Raw genomic sequence first — 14,589 nt, forward strand, 5'->3', positions numbered from 1 at the left:
CATATATGCATATGTATTGGGAATGCCGTCCTGTCAAGACTTTCTGGGAAAATGTCACAACTCAATTATCAGAATTTTTGTCTCTGACCATACTGACACTGCCTTCTGTATTGTTGTTGAATGATGTTTCTCAGTTATTGACCTCTGTACATGTAAAGAGACTCATTTTGGCGGGTCTTACGGCTGCCAAAAAGTTGATAGCGTCACGCTGGATTCAACCGGATAAAATGTGCCGGAAGGTATGGATTCTCACCCATCTCGATGTGATTTATCTAGAGATATCCACTGCACGAATTTTAGGTATTAACGAAGCCAGCATAGCAATCTGGGTAGCTGTGGTGGATAAGATAAAGGAACGCAGATAAATTAGGAATTTTCTGATGCTGAATGAAGTAGTGGATGTATAGTCCAAGTGGGGGTCCTGAGGGGGGGGGGGGGGAAGAGCGAGCAAGAGCCCATGTATTGTATTTATTATTTTTATGTCTTTTAATCTACTTTCATTCTGATTTAATTACTGGACTGTCATTATTGTTATTATTATTTCTGTTATTGTCCTGTGATTTATCGTTGATTATTACTGTTATTGTATTGTTTGTCTTGTTTTATGTAAAAAAAGGGAAAATAAAAAACATTTGTTAAAAAAAATATATATATATATAGAAGTATAATATAGAATAATACATTATATAAATATATAGATAAATGTGTGTGTATAAATGAATTAACATAAATATGCAATTTAACTGATTTATGTTCATTTAATTGTGTTGAGGTTTCCTTTTCTGCAAAATAAGTATACATTCTGTTTGGTTTGGTAAACATTGCAATTAGTCTATCAGTGTATAGTGTAGGGGCAGGTACAAATAAGAATTTTCTTCTTCCTGTTCCTTTCAGCCATGGAATTTAGTGGAGCATATTAATATATACTGTTGGACTGTAATAATTCCATGTACGAATAAATAAAGAATTATGATGATGATGGTTACCATATTAATGCCCTGCCCATTGACAAGAGAGGTGGGCACGGAGGGCCGGCCGGTCGTAGGGAGGATAGAAGCCCATAACATGTCCCCTCCGATACATGTGGAGGCAGCCAGTCACTTCTTTTCACCTGCCAGCGCGGACTCTCATTGGCGAGGAGTAACGTGTAGGAGGCTCACACTGCCCCCGCCATATCACTTCTATATTTCACAATTGATTTATTAATTGGTGCACAAACTATACCATAGTAATAATTGACAAAGTAAACATGATCATCAACGAATTCAAGGGGATGCAAAGTGGCCTATAGTTTGACTTATGAGTCCAGAGAAGGTCTGACATGATCCATTCCCTACTGAAGCTGGGGAGAGAGCAGCCGTGGATCAACCTTTCAGCACCAGCATGCTGCACACCTTGAACATAACTGTGGTTCAGAAGCTGCTCAGTTCATCAGAGAGTGCTTCGTTTTTTTAGATTTAGTTTTTCTTTCTACAGTGCTACCACTTAAGTAGCATACAGTGGCTCTAAAAGGTTCACTTCCCTTGGACTGTGTCATATTTTATAATTGTATGACTTAATTGATAATTAAGCTTAATTAGGCATTTTTGCCAACAAGTAACACAAAAAGCTACATCACAAGAAAATCTATGAATTGTTCTCAAATAAAATAATTAAATCCATAACCATAAGTATTCACCCCCCCCCCCCCCCCCCCCCTAGTGTTAATATGTAGTATAGGCTCCTTTTGCAGTAATTACAGCCTTGGGTCTATTTTTATAGGCTGATTTTCTTTGAAAAATTGTCTGTCAAATTGGATGGGGACCATGAGGAAATGGCAAAGTCCTTTCCAAGATGCAGAAATTCTCAGTTGGGCCGAGGTCCCGGCTCTGACTTGGCCACTTGAGGACATTGACCTGTTTGTTTTGAAGCCATTCCTGTGTGGCTTTGGCTGCATCTTTGAGGTCATTGTCCTGCTGGAAGTTGAATCTTCTCCTAAGTCACAGTTCTCTTGCACACCGCAGCAGGCTTTTCTTCCAAGATTTCCCTGTACTCTGTTGCATTCATTTGCCCTCCTATCTTCACACCGAAGCTTCCCTGCAGCATGATGCTGCCACCACCATGCTTCACGGTAGAGGCGGTGTGTTCAGGATGATGTGTGGGGTTGGGTTTGTGCCGAACGTCGTGCTAAGGCCAGAAGCTTTGAACATCAGATCACAGAACAATTGGTCTCAGTCTTCCACGTGCCTTCTGGCAAACACGTGTAGAGATTTGATGCATGTTTCTTTCTTTTTCTTTTAGCTTTCTTTTTGCCAGACTCTCATAAAGTTGAAATTGGTAAAGCACCAGGGCCCTCATTCATCAACGTGACGTAGAAAATGTTCTATTTCCATACTTAAGCACAGACTTTAGAATGTGTGCATGCACAAAAAAAACGGGACTTATCACACGTGCGTACACAGGTCCTACGCACACCTGTCTTGATAAATATGACTTTGATCCTACGTTTGAGCTTGTGCACTGTTTTAAGTATTTGCATACCAGAACCGCCCCGATTAACCATATACGGTAATGGAACACCCCATGAAATGTGGAAAAGTGGACTAACCCGAGCGAACTCTGAGAGACTTCACTGAGAGCGAGATAGAGCGAGATTGATCACCTAGGTCCTCCAACCAACAAATTGAACGTATACAGCATTTCCCGTTGTGAACAATCTTATTTGGAAACATGACACACAGAATAATAGTATTTAGCGTTTTTTTTTTTTTTTTTTTTTTTTTTTTTTTGGTCTTTTCCCCCCCTCCATTTTCCTCCGATTTTCTCCCATCCCAATGTTAGTCGTATGCCAATTCCCAGTCCCTTCCTGGTCGCTGCGCACTTACCCCCCACAGTCAGATCATCTGGGAGAGTGGAGGCTACCACGTGCTTCCTCCGACACACGTCCAACCAATCACTGCTTCTTTTCACCTGGCAGCGCGGATTCTCATCGAGAGGGCGTAGCGTGTGGGAGGATCACACTATCCCCCTCAAGTCCTATCCGCGCTTAGCAGGCGCCCCGACCGAACTGTAGGAGTCGCTGTTTACAACGACCCGGACCCACCCCGCCAGCTTCTCCCACCCTCTAATACAGCCAATTGTATTAGTGCAGACGGCCAGCCAAGCTGGTGACAACCCCGGAGCTGTGAGCTGGATTCGAACAGGCGAATCCAGCTCACAGCTCCGGGGTTGGTGACGAACGCAATCTCCGCTCGGCCACCTAACCGCCCTTTAGCGTTTTATTTTAAACAATATTTAATCGTATGATTATAAATATTTTTAGAGAATAAATAAATCCAATGAAGTTGCCAAGTTCACAGACAACTCTGCGCTCTAATGCCTATTATGTGCGCTCGTCATGAGCCCGTTCTGGTCAGAGTCATATGGCTTCAGTGGATATATGATCTGCATTTAAGTGAATATGAATGAGACTCCGGCCACCGGCACATTATCAGCCAAAATGCGCATCGCAGATTATCTGTACATTGACCAAGTGGAATCCCGTTCACATTACTGATTACTGATGGAGCAAACTCTGAGAGATTGTTCACAGAGGCGCTGCCGAACCAAGATATAATATGATGTGTATAATATAATGTGTGTAGAGGCATATGCTACAATCTATTTTGTTGTTGGTATTAGGCAGCCTATATGAAGTACATATAATAGCAGCCAGCCCATAGCCTACATTATGCAACAGTAACTTGCGCATATAATAACACACAGCCCTGCGAAGCCTGCATACAGTAAACTAACTTGATCATTAATCTAGCTGTTGTATCTTTACGCTTATGAAAACATTAAATAATATGTATAGGCTAGGCCGTCGCTTTAGCCTATATTCTCAAATTGCATTTAATGGCTGAATGAATGAAAACTTTATTTAACAGATTGCAGAATGGGTACAATACAGTACGGCTCAATACACACAATTGTTAAGGGGATGCAGACCAGAGAAAGACTTTTGTCTTGTTTACATCAGGGTCCCCCAACTTGAGTCCTCGATATCCTCGCGGACGGACCAGTATACCTTTATATCATATCATATTCATATCATAGTTTACTCTATCAGCCTACCAGCATGCAATACGTTCTTTGTTAGAACTCAACTCGTTATTATTTTGCGCATAGATTGCAGAAATACGGGGATGTTTTGATTTAGGCTTTGACACAGAATACAAGTCATGATATCACCCACACGATATATGCTCTGTGTCCAGAGCATGTATGCTTTTCATTCATTTAAGACACATTTATTGCAAGGGTTTTGTATACACATACACTCAACAAATAACCGCTGTCTGTTCTAATTGCAATGCGTTTATATCGTGGGTGTTCATATGACTTGTATTCTGCTTACAGCTTCGGGGTTCCACTTATTACGTTTAACAATGGCAAAGCCTTTTAAATATAATCAAAACGTTCCCGTATTTCTGCAATATATGCGCAAAATAATAACTAGTTGAGTTACGCAGAGCACAGTCAGTGCTTATTTCCGCGTTGTGAAAATATTCTACCACCGGCGCCACCTACGCATGGTCCGACCTGTGCTTAAATATACGCACAAAGTTAAGCACAAGTTCAAATAGATAAATCCCACACTTTGCTTAGGAATGGTCGTACGCACGGCTTAAGCACATATCTGTGCGTAAGTCAAGTTGATACATGAGGGCCCTGGCCTTTCAAAACAGTTTCTCCCTTCTCAGCTGTGGAAGAGTCCTTCAGAGCTGCTACAGGCCTCTTGGTCTCCTCCCTGACTAGGTCTCTTCTTGCCTAGACAGCTCAGTGACGGCCTCACACAGTCCCAGCTGTAGCATATTTTCCCCATTTCTTTATAATGGACTTTACTTTACTGTGCCAAAGGTGATGTTCAACACCTTGAATTGGTACAAGAACATTATCCTGTAATCATTAGTAATGTTCCCTCATCTAATTGATTGCAGTATTTTGTTACAGAATGTACTAACCGTGGGACTTCCCAGCTAGTGGGAGTGAGTTTTCTTGTGTCAATTAAAATATGAATAAGTCTAAGGGGGGTAAGTACTTTTCATAGCCACTCTGTAGAATAAATCCATGCTACCTTGAAAAAAGAAAAGTCATGAAGACTCAGTCAAACGTATAGCTCACCTGTCCGGCTTTTCAGAACCTCACCTTTTTTTTTAATCATATTTGTCATTTCTATTACCTTGCCTGTATTTCCCCTGCCACTCCCCTGTGCTACCTTGTTGAACATGTTATCTTATCCTAAACCTGGGAGCTGGTAGATCTAGTTTCCTTGAAGGAATAATAACACAAATAACATATTTCCTGAATACTTGAAGGACAACTTCTGTATTTTTAAACCTGGACCCTATTTCACGTGGGGTCTAAATATCAGTGGCAGTGGCAGAGATAAGCCTGTTTAGTGGACGTACTTTGACGTTCATGACCAATACTGGACCAATTACAAAACATTTTGTCCCTATTATACATTTAGACCCCACATGACCAGGTCCAGGTGTAGAAATACCGAAGTTGTCCTTTAAGTCTCAAGTGATAACTGGCTGGCCAAAATAAAGCCTGGGACATTCAAATCACATATTCAACAATAGGAATTAGCAAATGAGAGACATTGGTAAATGTACTAGGTCATGTGTCAAGTAGGAACCCTGCATAGAGCGAGCCCCTCTGTAATTATTACATTCTAACTACTAGCCTCGATGATGGGGGTGTTGTCAGCTAGCTGTCAATATGGCATGGGTGAATCCATTATTCATGGCACATGAATGAATGAATTTATTTGTATAGCGCTTTTCCAAACAAAGTTACAAAGTGCTTTACAGACATGTTAAAAACTGCAAACAGCAAACATCAGCAAAGGCGAAAAAATTAAATAGAAAATAAAACAAGAGAAGAAGAAATAAGAGAAAAAACCCCATTTCAAACAGTATTTGTAGTCAGATTGATAAACAGTTTAAGCAATCAGAGCTGACCTAAACCCATAACCTTAGGAAAAACATTTTATATACAGATGTGTTTTTAAAAGTGACTTAAAAGAGGACACTGACTAGCTGCTAGCCTAAGATCCAAGGGCAAGGTGTTCCAGAGCATGGCAGTGCTTCTGCTTTTTCAAAATATAGATTATTAGAAAACATAATCAAATTAGATTAGATTATACTTTATTGTCATTATATTTGCATACAACAAGATTTGGGACTCAAACGTTAAGGTGCAGTAGTGGAAGCAAATAATATAAAAAATATATAAAAGTAATAATTACTGTAATTTATAATTTAATATAATTTAGTACTTAATTAATAAAAGAGAAACATAAAATACTATACAATAAAACAATGTTACAATACTGTACAATATACAAAATAACAATCACAGTGTCAGACGGTAGTGGGTGAGTATTGCACTTGTGGATATTGTACTTGAAGGGTAGGATGTTGCACAGTGTGGGAGGAGGGGGACAGAGTGAATTATTAGTGCATGTTAGAGTTCAAGGTGGTGATGGCTCTGGGGAAGAAACTGTATCTGAGCCTGTTTGTTCTGGCTCTGATGCACCTGTAATGCCTGCCCGATGGCAACAGGTCGAACAGGTGGAAGCCAGGGTGTGAGCTGTCCTTAATAATGTTTTTTGCTCTGTTGAGGCAGCAGGAGTTGTGCAAGTCCTTCAGGGAGGGGAGGGGGCAGCCGATGATTCTCTGTGCCGTGTTTATGACCCTGTGAATCGCCTTTCTGTCCACTTCAGTGCTGGGGACTTCTATTTTGATCAGTGCCAGAAATACCGGTAATCAATGCACCAGTGTCGTATTGACAGGTGGCTGTATTTACAGCCTTATTTTATAGGTGGGCGAGAATAAAAGTGATCAAATAGATTTTCAAGAATATGTGCACGGGTAAATGAATAATATCACACATCTAGAGACTCGCAGGAAACGTGTATGTCGCGTGGCGGGGTCGATCTCTGGACCTAGAGGTTTGTCAATGGAGTTTTTCATGACTGTATTATTTGTTGTTGTTTTATTTCCATGTCCAGGCTATATAGCCTTGTTTTCCTTAAGCCTTTTGCATGAGGAAGGAAGAGCAGTCAATACAGCATACAGCAATATTTCCCTATGGTACAGAACCAAGCATTTCACTGTAATGTACATGTACTTTATATGTAACAAATAAAAACAAAACTTGAAACTTGGTGTTCATACAAGGCTGCAGGTGGAGAAGCTAGCTGCTTATTATATTGTTGTGTTATTAGTTACAGCTGTGTGCCATTCTGAAATCTGACCTCCCTGATTGTGTCTTCTCCCAGGCGGGCCGATCCATGTGAGCTTTCCATCGGGACTCACTCTAGCCGAAGTCCAGAGGAAAAACCCCCTGGTAGTCCGTGGGGGGCGCTACAGGCCGCCAGACTGTGAGGCGCGACATCGCACCGCCATCATCATTCCCCACAGGAACAGGGAACACCACCTCAAGTTCCTACTCTACTACCTACATCCATTCCTGCAGCGGCAACAGCTCCACTACGGCATTTACGTCATCCACCAGGTGACACACACACACATACACATACACACACACACACACACACACACACACACACACACACACACACACACACACACACACACACACACACACACACACACACACCTAATGGTAGGTAGCATATGAAAAGCAGCTGTAGATGGTTAATGAAGCTTATTAGTATTGTATTCACTTTCAGTATAATCAATGGATTTTGTACTTTTGGTTTCACTCATGGCCTATTTTGCCGCTTTCTGAATATTTTATTGATCATCTGTTGGCCATGTGGAATTCAGGCTGGATCAAGAGCGCCCTCTAGTGCACGTGCATGGCTTTTTGTAAGATGCTGAGTTGAGAGGCTTATTATATAGGGTTTAATCTCCTTAGCTGTTTGTAGCAACCCATTCCTGTATACTCTTAGCTATCTAGTATCTCATATCATTCATGCTGTTTTTGTCATTGCATTGTCTTATTGTTGTTGCTTCTTGCAGCTTGTGCAATGTCTTGCCTCTGCCAAGTCAGCATCTCCAAATAAATCTGGCAGCTCCATGCATTATGCATTGGAATTTGTATCACATTTGTTCTTCGAATAGATCAGCAAATAATGTTCATGCATAAATGCCTGGACATTAGTGTGAGACGTTGGCATTGTGACCTTCCTTTTGACACAGAACAGAATTCTCCCCTCTTCGTAGTGCTGACTGTTTCGAATCATGCATAAACTGTGTCAGATTGCACTTGGTTCAAACAAGCTAATTTAGAGCCGCGACGACAGTGAATTTGGAAGTCATCAGAAGGGATCAGTATCACTGTGTCTCTTACACACTACTTATTATTACTATACTTGTGAGGACTACATTCATCTCCCATGGCCCCTTAATCCTCACAATGATATAGACGACACAGCAGATAAAAACGGACTACATATCTTTCATCTTAATGTAAATAGCCTCAGGCACAAACTGGCAGAAATAAGAAATCATTTCAGTAGCGGAAAGGTAAACATACTATGTTTCTCAGAAACCAAACTGGACCCATCAGTAACAGACCCGGAAATTGAATTAGAGAACTATTCTTTAGTCCGCAATGACAGGAACAGGCATGGAGGAGGTGTCTGTATGTACATCCATCAAGACACCAAATTTATTAACCGTACAGACCTAGATCATGAGGCTATTGAAACTGTTTTTGTAGAAATTCTATTTGAAAGGGCTAAATCTGTTCTAGTCGGCACAATTTACAGACCGCCAGACCAAAATGGCTTTTATGACGTGTTGGATGAGTGCTTAGCTGGAGTTGAGGATACAGAAATGATTCTTATTGGGGATTGGAACACGGATATGCAACAAAAAGATGCACCCGTCTTCAAATCCTACAATAGGTTTTGTGATCTGCACGGCCTCAGCCAACTAATCACACAACCCACACGTGTGTGTGAGTCAACTCAGACTACCATTGACCTCATCCTGACCTCTGACAAGTCCAAGATCGCCAATAAAGGGGTTATAGCATGCGGGTTAAGTGATCATTATATGATATTCTGTACCCGCAAAAAGCTAAAACAAAAGGCTGGCTGTCACAAAACAGTCACATCTAGAGACCTAAAAACCTACTCTAGCGAGGCCTTTAACCTTGAACTGGAGGGTCTGGACTGGTCAGATGAGCTCAATGGTACACTGGTTGAAGAAACATGGCTTGGCTTCAAAACCAAATTTTCAACGATACTAAACAACATGGCCCCCCTAAGAACCACCAGGGTAAAAAATCGCACTGAGCCGTGGATGCACGCTGAAATACTGACCGCTATGAAAACCAGAGACAAAAAATGCTCTGAGTTTCGTAAAAGTCAGTCAAAGCTTAACATAAGCACGAGCAGTGAACTCCAAGCCCACGTGACTGAACTCAAACTGCAAAGAAACAGACTAAGAAATGATGTAAACTCCATGATCAAAACAGCAAAGAAAAAATTCATCAATGACAAAACCGAGGAAAACAAAAACAAACCGCGTGAACTTTGGAAATTACTCAATAACCAACTAGGCTGCAGTAAAAAACTTAAAACCAGATTCTCAAACATAAACATAAAGACGGACAACACGCTCATCACAGAAAAGCTGGATGTAGCCAATTACTTAAATAGTTTCTTCACAAACATAGCCACAACACTGGTAAACAAACTACCCTCCCACTCAGGGCATTATGGGGTAGAACACATAGTAGCTTACTACAAAAACCTAGGGGTCCACAAAGACGACTTCAAACTGGAAATGGTAACAACAGATGAGGTACTCAAAAAACTGAGCGCCCTCCAACCTAACAAGGCCACTGGCCATGACAACATCCCCTCCAAATTCCTCAGAGACTCAGCAGCCGCCATCACCCCAGTCATCACACACATAATAAACCTCTCTATAAAACAGGGACACGTCCCCAAGGACTTCAAAATAGCGAGAGTGACCCCTCTGCACAAAAAAGGCAGTAAATTAGACCCAGGCAACTACCGCCCTGTTTCTATCCTTACCTCCATCTCGAAAGTCATGGAAAAAATTGTATACGAACAGGTCGAAAAATACCTTGCGGAAAAAAATCTAATCTACGAATTCCAATCTGGCTTCAGAACATCCCACTCCACTGACACATGCCTTCTCTATTTAAACGACCACATCAAACAAGAGGTGGACGCGGGCAAATACTGCGGCATGGTCATGCTGGACCTACAAAAGGCCTTCGACACTGTCAATCACACCATTCTGATTGACAAGCTAAAAGCAATTGGTTTTGATAGTCTATCAGTGAGCTGGATGCAATCCTACCTGGAGGGGAGAGAGCAGATGGTGGAGGTAAACGGTACCCTATCCCCCCCCCTCACAGTAAACTGTGGTGTTCCACAAGGAAGCATACTAGGTCCGCTACTGTTCCTAATTTATGCAAATGACATGTCGTCAGCTTGTGACTGCAACTTGTTCCTGTTTGCGGACGACTCAGCCCTGCTGGTCTCTGACAAGAACAAATTACAGGTTGAAAAAACCCTCAGCTCAGAACTAAGCAAAATCTGCATATGGCTCGCTGATAACAAACTATCATTACACATGGGCAAAACAGAGTCCATTCTCTTCGGTTCAAATAACAAACTCAGCAAGACCGACGGCTTCTCAGTTACAGTGGGTGACAATATTGTCACAAGGAAAGAAGATATTACCTACCTGGGTTCCATCCTAGAGGCAAATCTTTCCTGTGACAAAATGGCATCCAATGTAATAAAAAAAGTCAACCAACGAACTCGTTTCTTGTACCGGATCTCCTCACTGGTAAACAAGAATACCCTGAAGACTCTAGCAGGAGCACTCATTCAAGGGTACTACGACTATGCTTGCACCTCATGGTACCAAAGCACCTCAAAGGCGCTAAAAACAAAATTACAAACATCTCAAAACAAACTGGTCAGACTACTGCTTGACCTTACTCCTAGAACCCACCTCACCCCTGCCCACTTTGACAACCTAGGATGGCTTAGAGTAGACGACAGAGTACAGCAACTTGCAATGGGCCTGGTCTACAAGATACACTACACGACCAAGGTACCCATGTACATGACTAAATACTTCCCAAAGGTCAGTGAATACCACGATCACAACACCAGAGGGAGCTCCACAAATCATGTTAAACCCAGATTCGGCTCAAACAAGGGACTAAACACGTTTCGCAATTATGCCACATCAATGTGGAACGCCCTACCCAAAGCTGTAAAGGAATGTGAATCACTACCCACTTTCAAAAACACTCTCAAAAAACACCTAAGGGAGACTGCAACTCGAAACTGGCCCCTGTAAATGTCCGAACACAACCCCCGCCAACACCCCCCCCCCCCCCACTCCTACCCCCCCCCCCCCCCCCCCCCCCCCCCCCCCCAACCACCTCCAATGTACAGTCCCACCCCCACCTACCCAATCCAATGTACAGTTTCTACGCCTAATGTATATACTCTTTTCTTTCTGGACTCTTTTTGTATCACAAATACAGTACTGTAATTGCAAATCTGGTATGTCATAAATGTATAGATGTAGCAGTACTGTCTATCTGTATGTCATGTATGTCATATATGTTACGATGAATTGGAAATGGGGGACCCTGGTGGAAACGAGACGAAAGTCTTTCTCTGGTCTGCATCCCCTTAACAATTGTATGTATTGAGCTGTACTGCACTGTACCCATTCTGCAATCTGTTAATAAAGTTTTCATTCATTCATTCATTCAACATCAACCCTTCCCATGGGCGGCTAGGTGGTGTAGTGGGCAAGGCGCTCGCCATCAACGCTGGAGACGCTGGGTTCGAATCCAGCTCTCGGCGTTGCTATCAGCTTGGCTGGTCGTTCATACTAACACAATTGGCAGTGTTAGGGGTGGGAAAGCTGATGGGTGGGTCCTGGGCGTTGTGGACAGCGACCCCTACAGTTCGGTCGGGGCGCCTGCACAGCGAGGGTAGGATCTGGAGGGAGGTAGTGTGACCTTCCACACGTTACACTCTCCCGGTGAGAATCTGCGCTGCCAGGCTGGCTGCCGGCTGGCTGCACATGCGTCTGAGGAAAGCATGTGACAGTCTCCGGCCTCCCGGACCAACAGTAGGGGGGAGTGCGCAACAACCAGGAAGGGGGTTGGGAATTGGCATAACGACTAAACAGTGGGATGGGAGAAAAATTGGAAAAAGGAGGGGGGAAAAAGATAATAATAAAAAAATAAATAAAAAAAACCTTCCCATGACTATATGCCTGACCTTAAGCCCGCCCGACACCGAGCCGAGATTTATTTCACTTCATAAATAGATCAATACAGTCCGTATTAATTAATGTTGCGTTTCCTTTTCAAATGTAGCCGCCATGAGTAAAGACCCTAACCTAGCCCCTTACGTGACTGCGATCTGCAAGCCAGGGGCTTTTCGTATCCGCAGTCACACTCAGCTATGCTGACACACCAGGCTCATATTAAGTACCAAGCGCTGAATTCTGAGCTGGGGGTGGGTCAAAAATATATCAGATATGAATTTCAAAGATACCCAGCGTACAATATGGGTTTAACACAGCTTTACGGTGGGGTCTGGAAGCTCGGAGTTGCTAATAAACAGTTTAAATCATTGTTACAAAACGAGTGGTACTCACAGAGCGAACGTTGGCAAGATGGCGTCTTCTTCTTCTGCCGCTATTTGGCTGCCTGGTGCGCATGCGCTGTGACACCAACGGCGGAAATGGATGTTCGCTCTGTAAGTACCACTCGTTTTGTAACAATGATTTAAACTGTTTATTAGCAACTCCGAGCTTCCAGACCCCACCGTAAAGCTGTGTTAAACCCATATTGTACGCTACGGCGGAGAGTGACTGCAGATACGAAAAGCCCCTGGCTTGCAGATCGCAGTCACGTAAGGGGCTAACCCTAACCCTGTCGAAACAGCAGTCAAAGTGTATTTTCAGCACTACATTTGTTTACCAATGGATTTAGGTGTTATTAGCGAAATATGAGTTTATAGAAATCTCTGCGCATTGCATCGGAAACCGGAATGACACTGTCTACACAAATCGTTGTAGTCCTAAGAAAGAGGAGACCCAGGGCTTTCGATGGACGTACCCAGCTCACACCAGCCGCTGTTGAAGCTGCTGAAAATATTCTATGCAAGAAATATTGAGGTTATTTTTGTCATTATATCTCACAGTCACGGGTCAAACAAACCTGGCAATCTGGTGAAAAATGGTGGCACTCTGGACATTATACAAAATAACTAACGGGCGCCTGGTGGTACTAAATTTTTACTCTGCCATTGGAAAAAAAATGGAATAATTTCAGGTAATTAACATTACATATCTCTTGTCATGGAATTAACACAACATTATGCATACTTTTGACAATAAATAAAATCAGAATTTGTTCTTACTTGCTTGCCTGGGTAAATAAAGGTTAAATAAATGTAAAGAAAATAAAAATAATAATAAAAAAGCATTTATTTGAAAACCGATACCGATCATTTTACATTTTAATGCCAATATCGGCCGATAATATCGGTAGGCCGATAATATCGGACATCCCTACAATTTACTCAAGCATAGTAACAGACACGATGTTTCTGACACTGGGAATACATTCCCTGAGGTCCATAGATGTCCCTAGATACCAAGAACATGCAAATGAACCTTGTAGAAGTGGAGCAATCTTCCATTTACTTGGGTATGTACTTTTAGGTGACATTTCTTTTTAAAAGGCATATAAGAGGACCGTTTAGCTCATTTGTAATTTTTTGTGGGGGCATTTGGTCCTCCTCACAAGGATAGAAGTGCAAGAGCACACACACATGCGGAATGTTCCATTTGACCCTTGTGTGCCTGCTTTGCCTCACTAGGCGGGGAACTACACATTTAATCGGGCCAAGCTGATGAACGTGGGCTTCAAAGAGGCCATGAGGGAGGAGGACTGGGACTGCCTCTTCTTCCATGATGTGGACCTCATCCCCGAGGACGATCGCAACACATATGCCTGTGACTCCAACCCCAAGCACGCCGCCATCGCCATGGACAAGTTTGGCTACAAGTAAGTACTTCTCGTCACCTTCTCATCACCTTGCATTTATGAACATGCTCATTTGGTATACTCATTTCTGTTTTGTCTGGTCTGTCATTTTCCTCCAGGCTTCCATACAAGATGTATTTCGGAGGAGTGTCTGCTCTAACGCCACTGCACTACCTAAAAATGAACGGATTCCCCAACAACTACTGGGGCTGGGGTGGCGAGGATGACGATATTGGAGTCAGGTGAGAACTGTTCAGCTAATGGTTCTTTGATTTGAGACAGTTTTGGTTAGTTTGGGTCTTGGACTAAGGGGTGATGGTTGAGGCCTTTATTGGGGACATGCTTGCACTGTTTATTAAATAAATGTAAAATAATCTAATTTGTCTTTCTCATCTTCAGAGTGTCCCTAGGGGGGATGTACATCACTCGTCCCTCTCTGAGAGTGGGCCGCTACAAGATGATCAAACACAAGCTTGATAAAGGCAATGACATCAACCCTAAAAGGTAATGTAT

General features: G+C 42.5%; 1 protein-coding gene across 1 annotated transcript in view; it reads left to right on the plus strand.

The window, feature by feature from the left end:
• The window catches only part of LOC311246244 (beta-1,4-galactosyltransferase 3), a 38,267-nt gene that overhangs the window by 20,369 nt on the left and 3,309 nt on the right, over positions 1 to 14,589 (plus strand). Inside the window, exons 2-5 of the mRNA XM_084336370.1 lie at positions 7,313 to 7,548; positions 13,910 to 14,097; positions 14,196 to 14,318; positions 14,476 to 14,580. Coding sequence (XP_084192496.1) covers positions 7,313 to 7,548; positions 13,910 to 14,097; positions 14,196 to 14,318; positions 14,476 to 14,580 — 652 coding nt within the window. The remainder of the gene's footprint in view (positions 1 to 7,312; positions 7,549 to 13,909; positions 14,098 to 14,195; positions 14,319 to 14,475; positions 14,581 to 14,589) is intronic.

This window comes from Notolepis coatsorum, assembly GCF_963971535.1.
Source record: "Notolepis coatsorum genome assembly, chromosome: 19".
NCBI lineage: Eukaryota > Metazoa > Chordata > Actinopteri > Aulopiformes > Paralepididae > Notolepis > Notolepis coatsorum.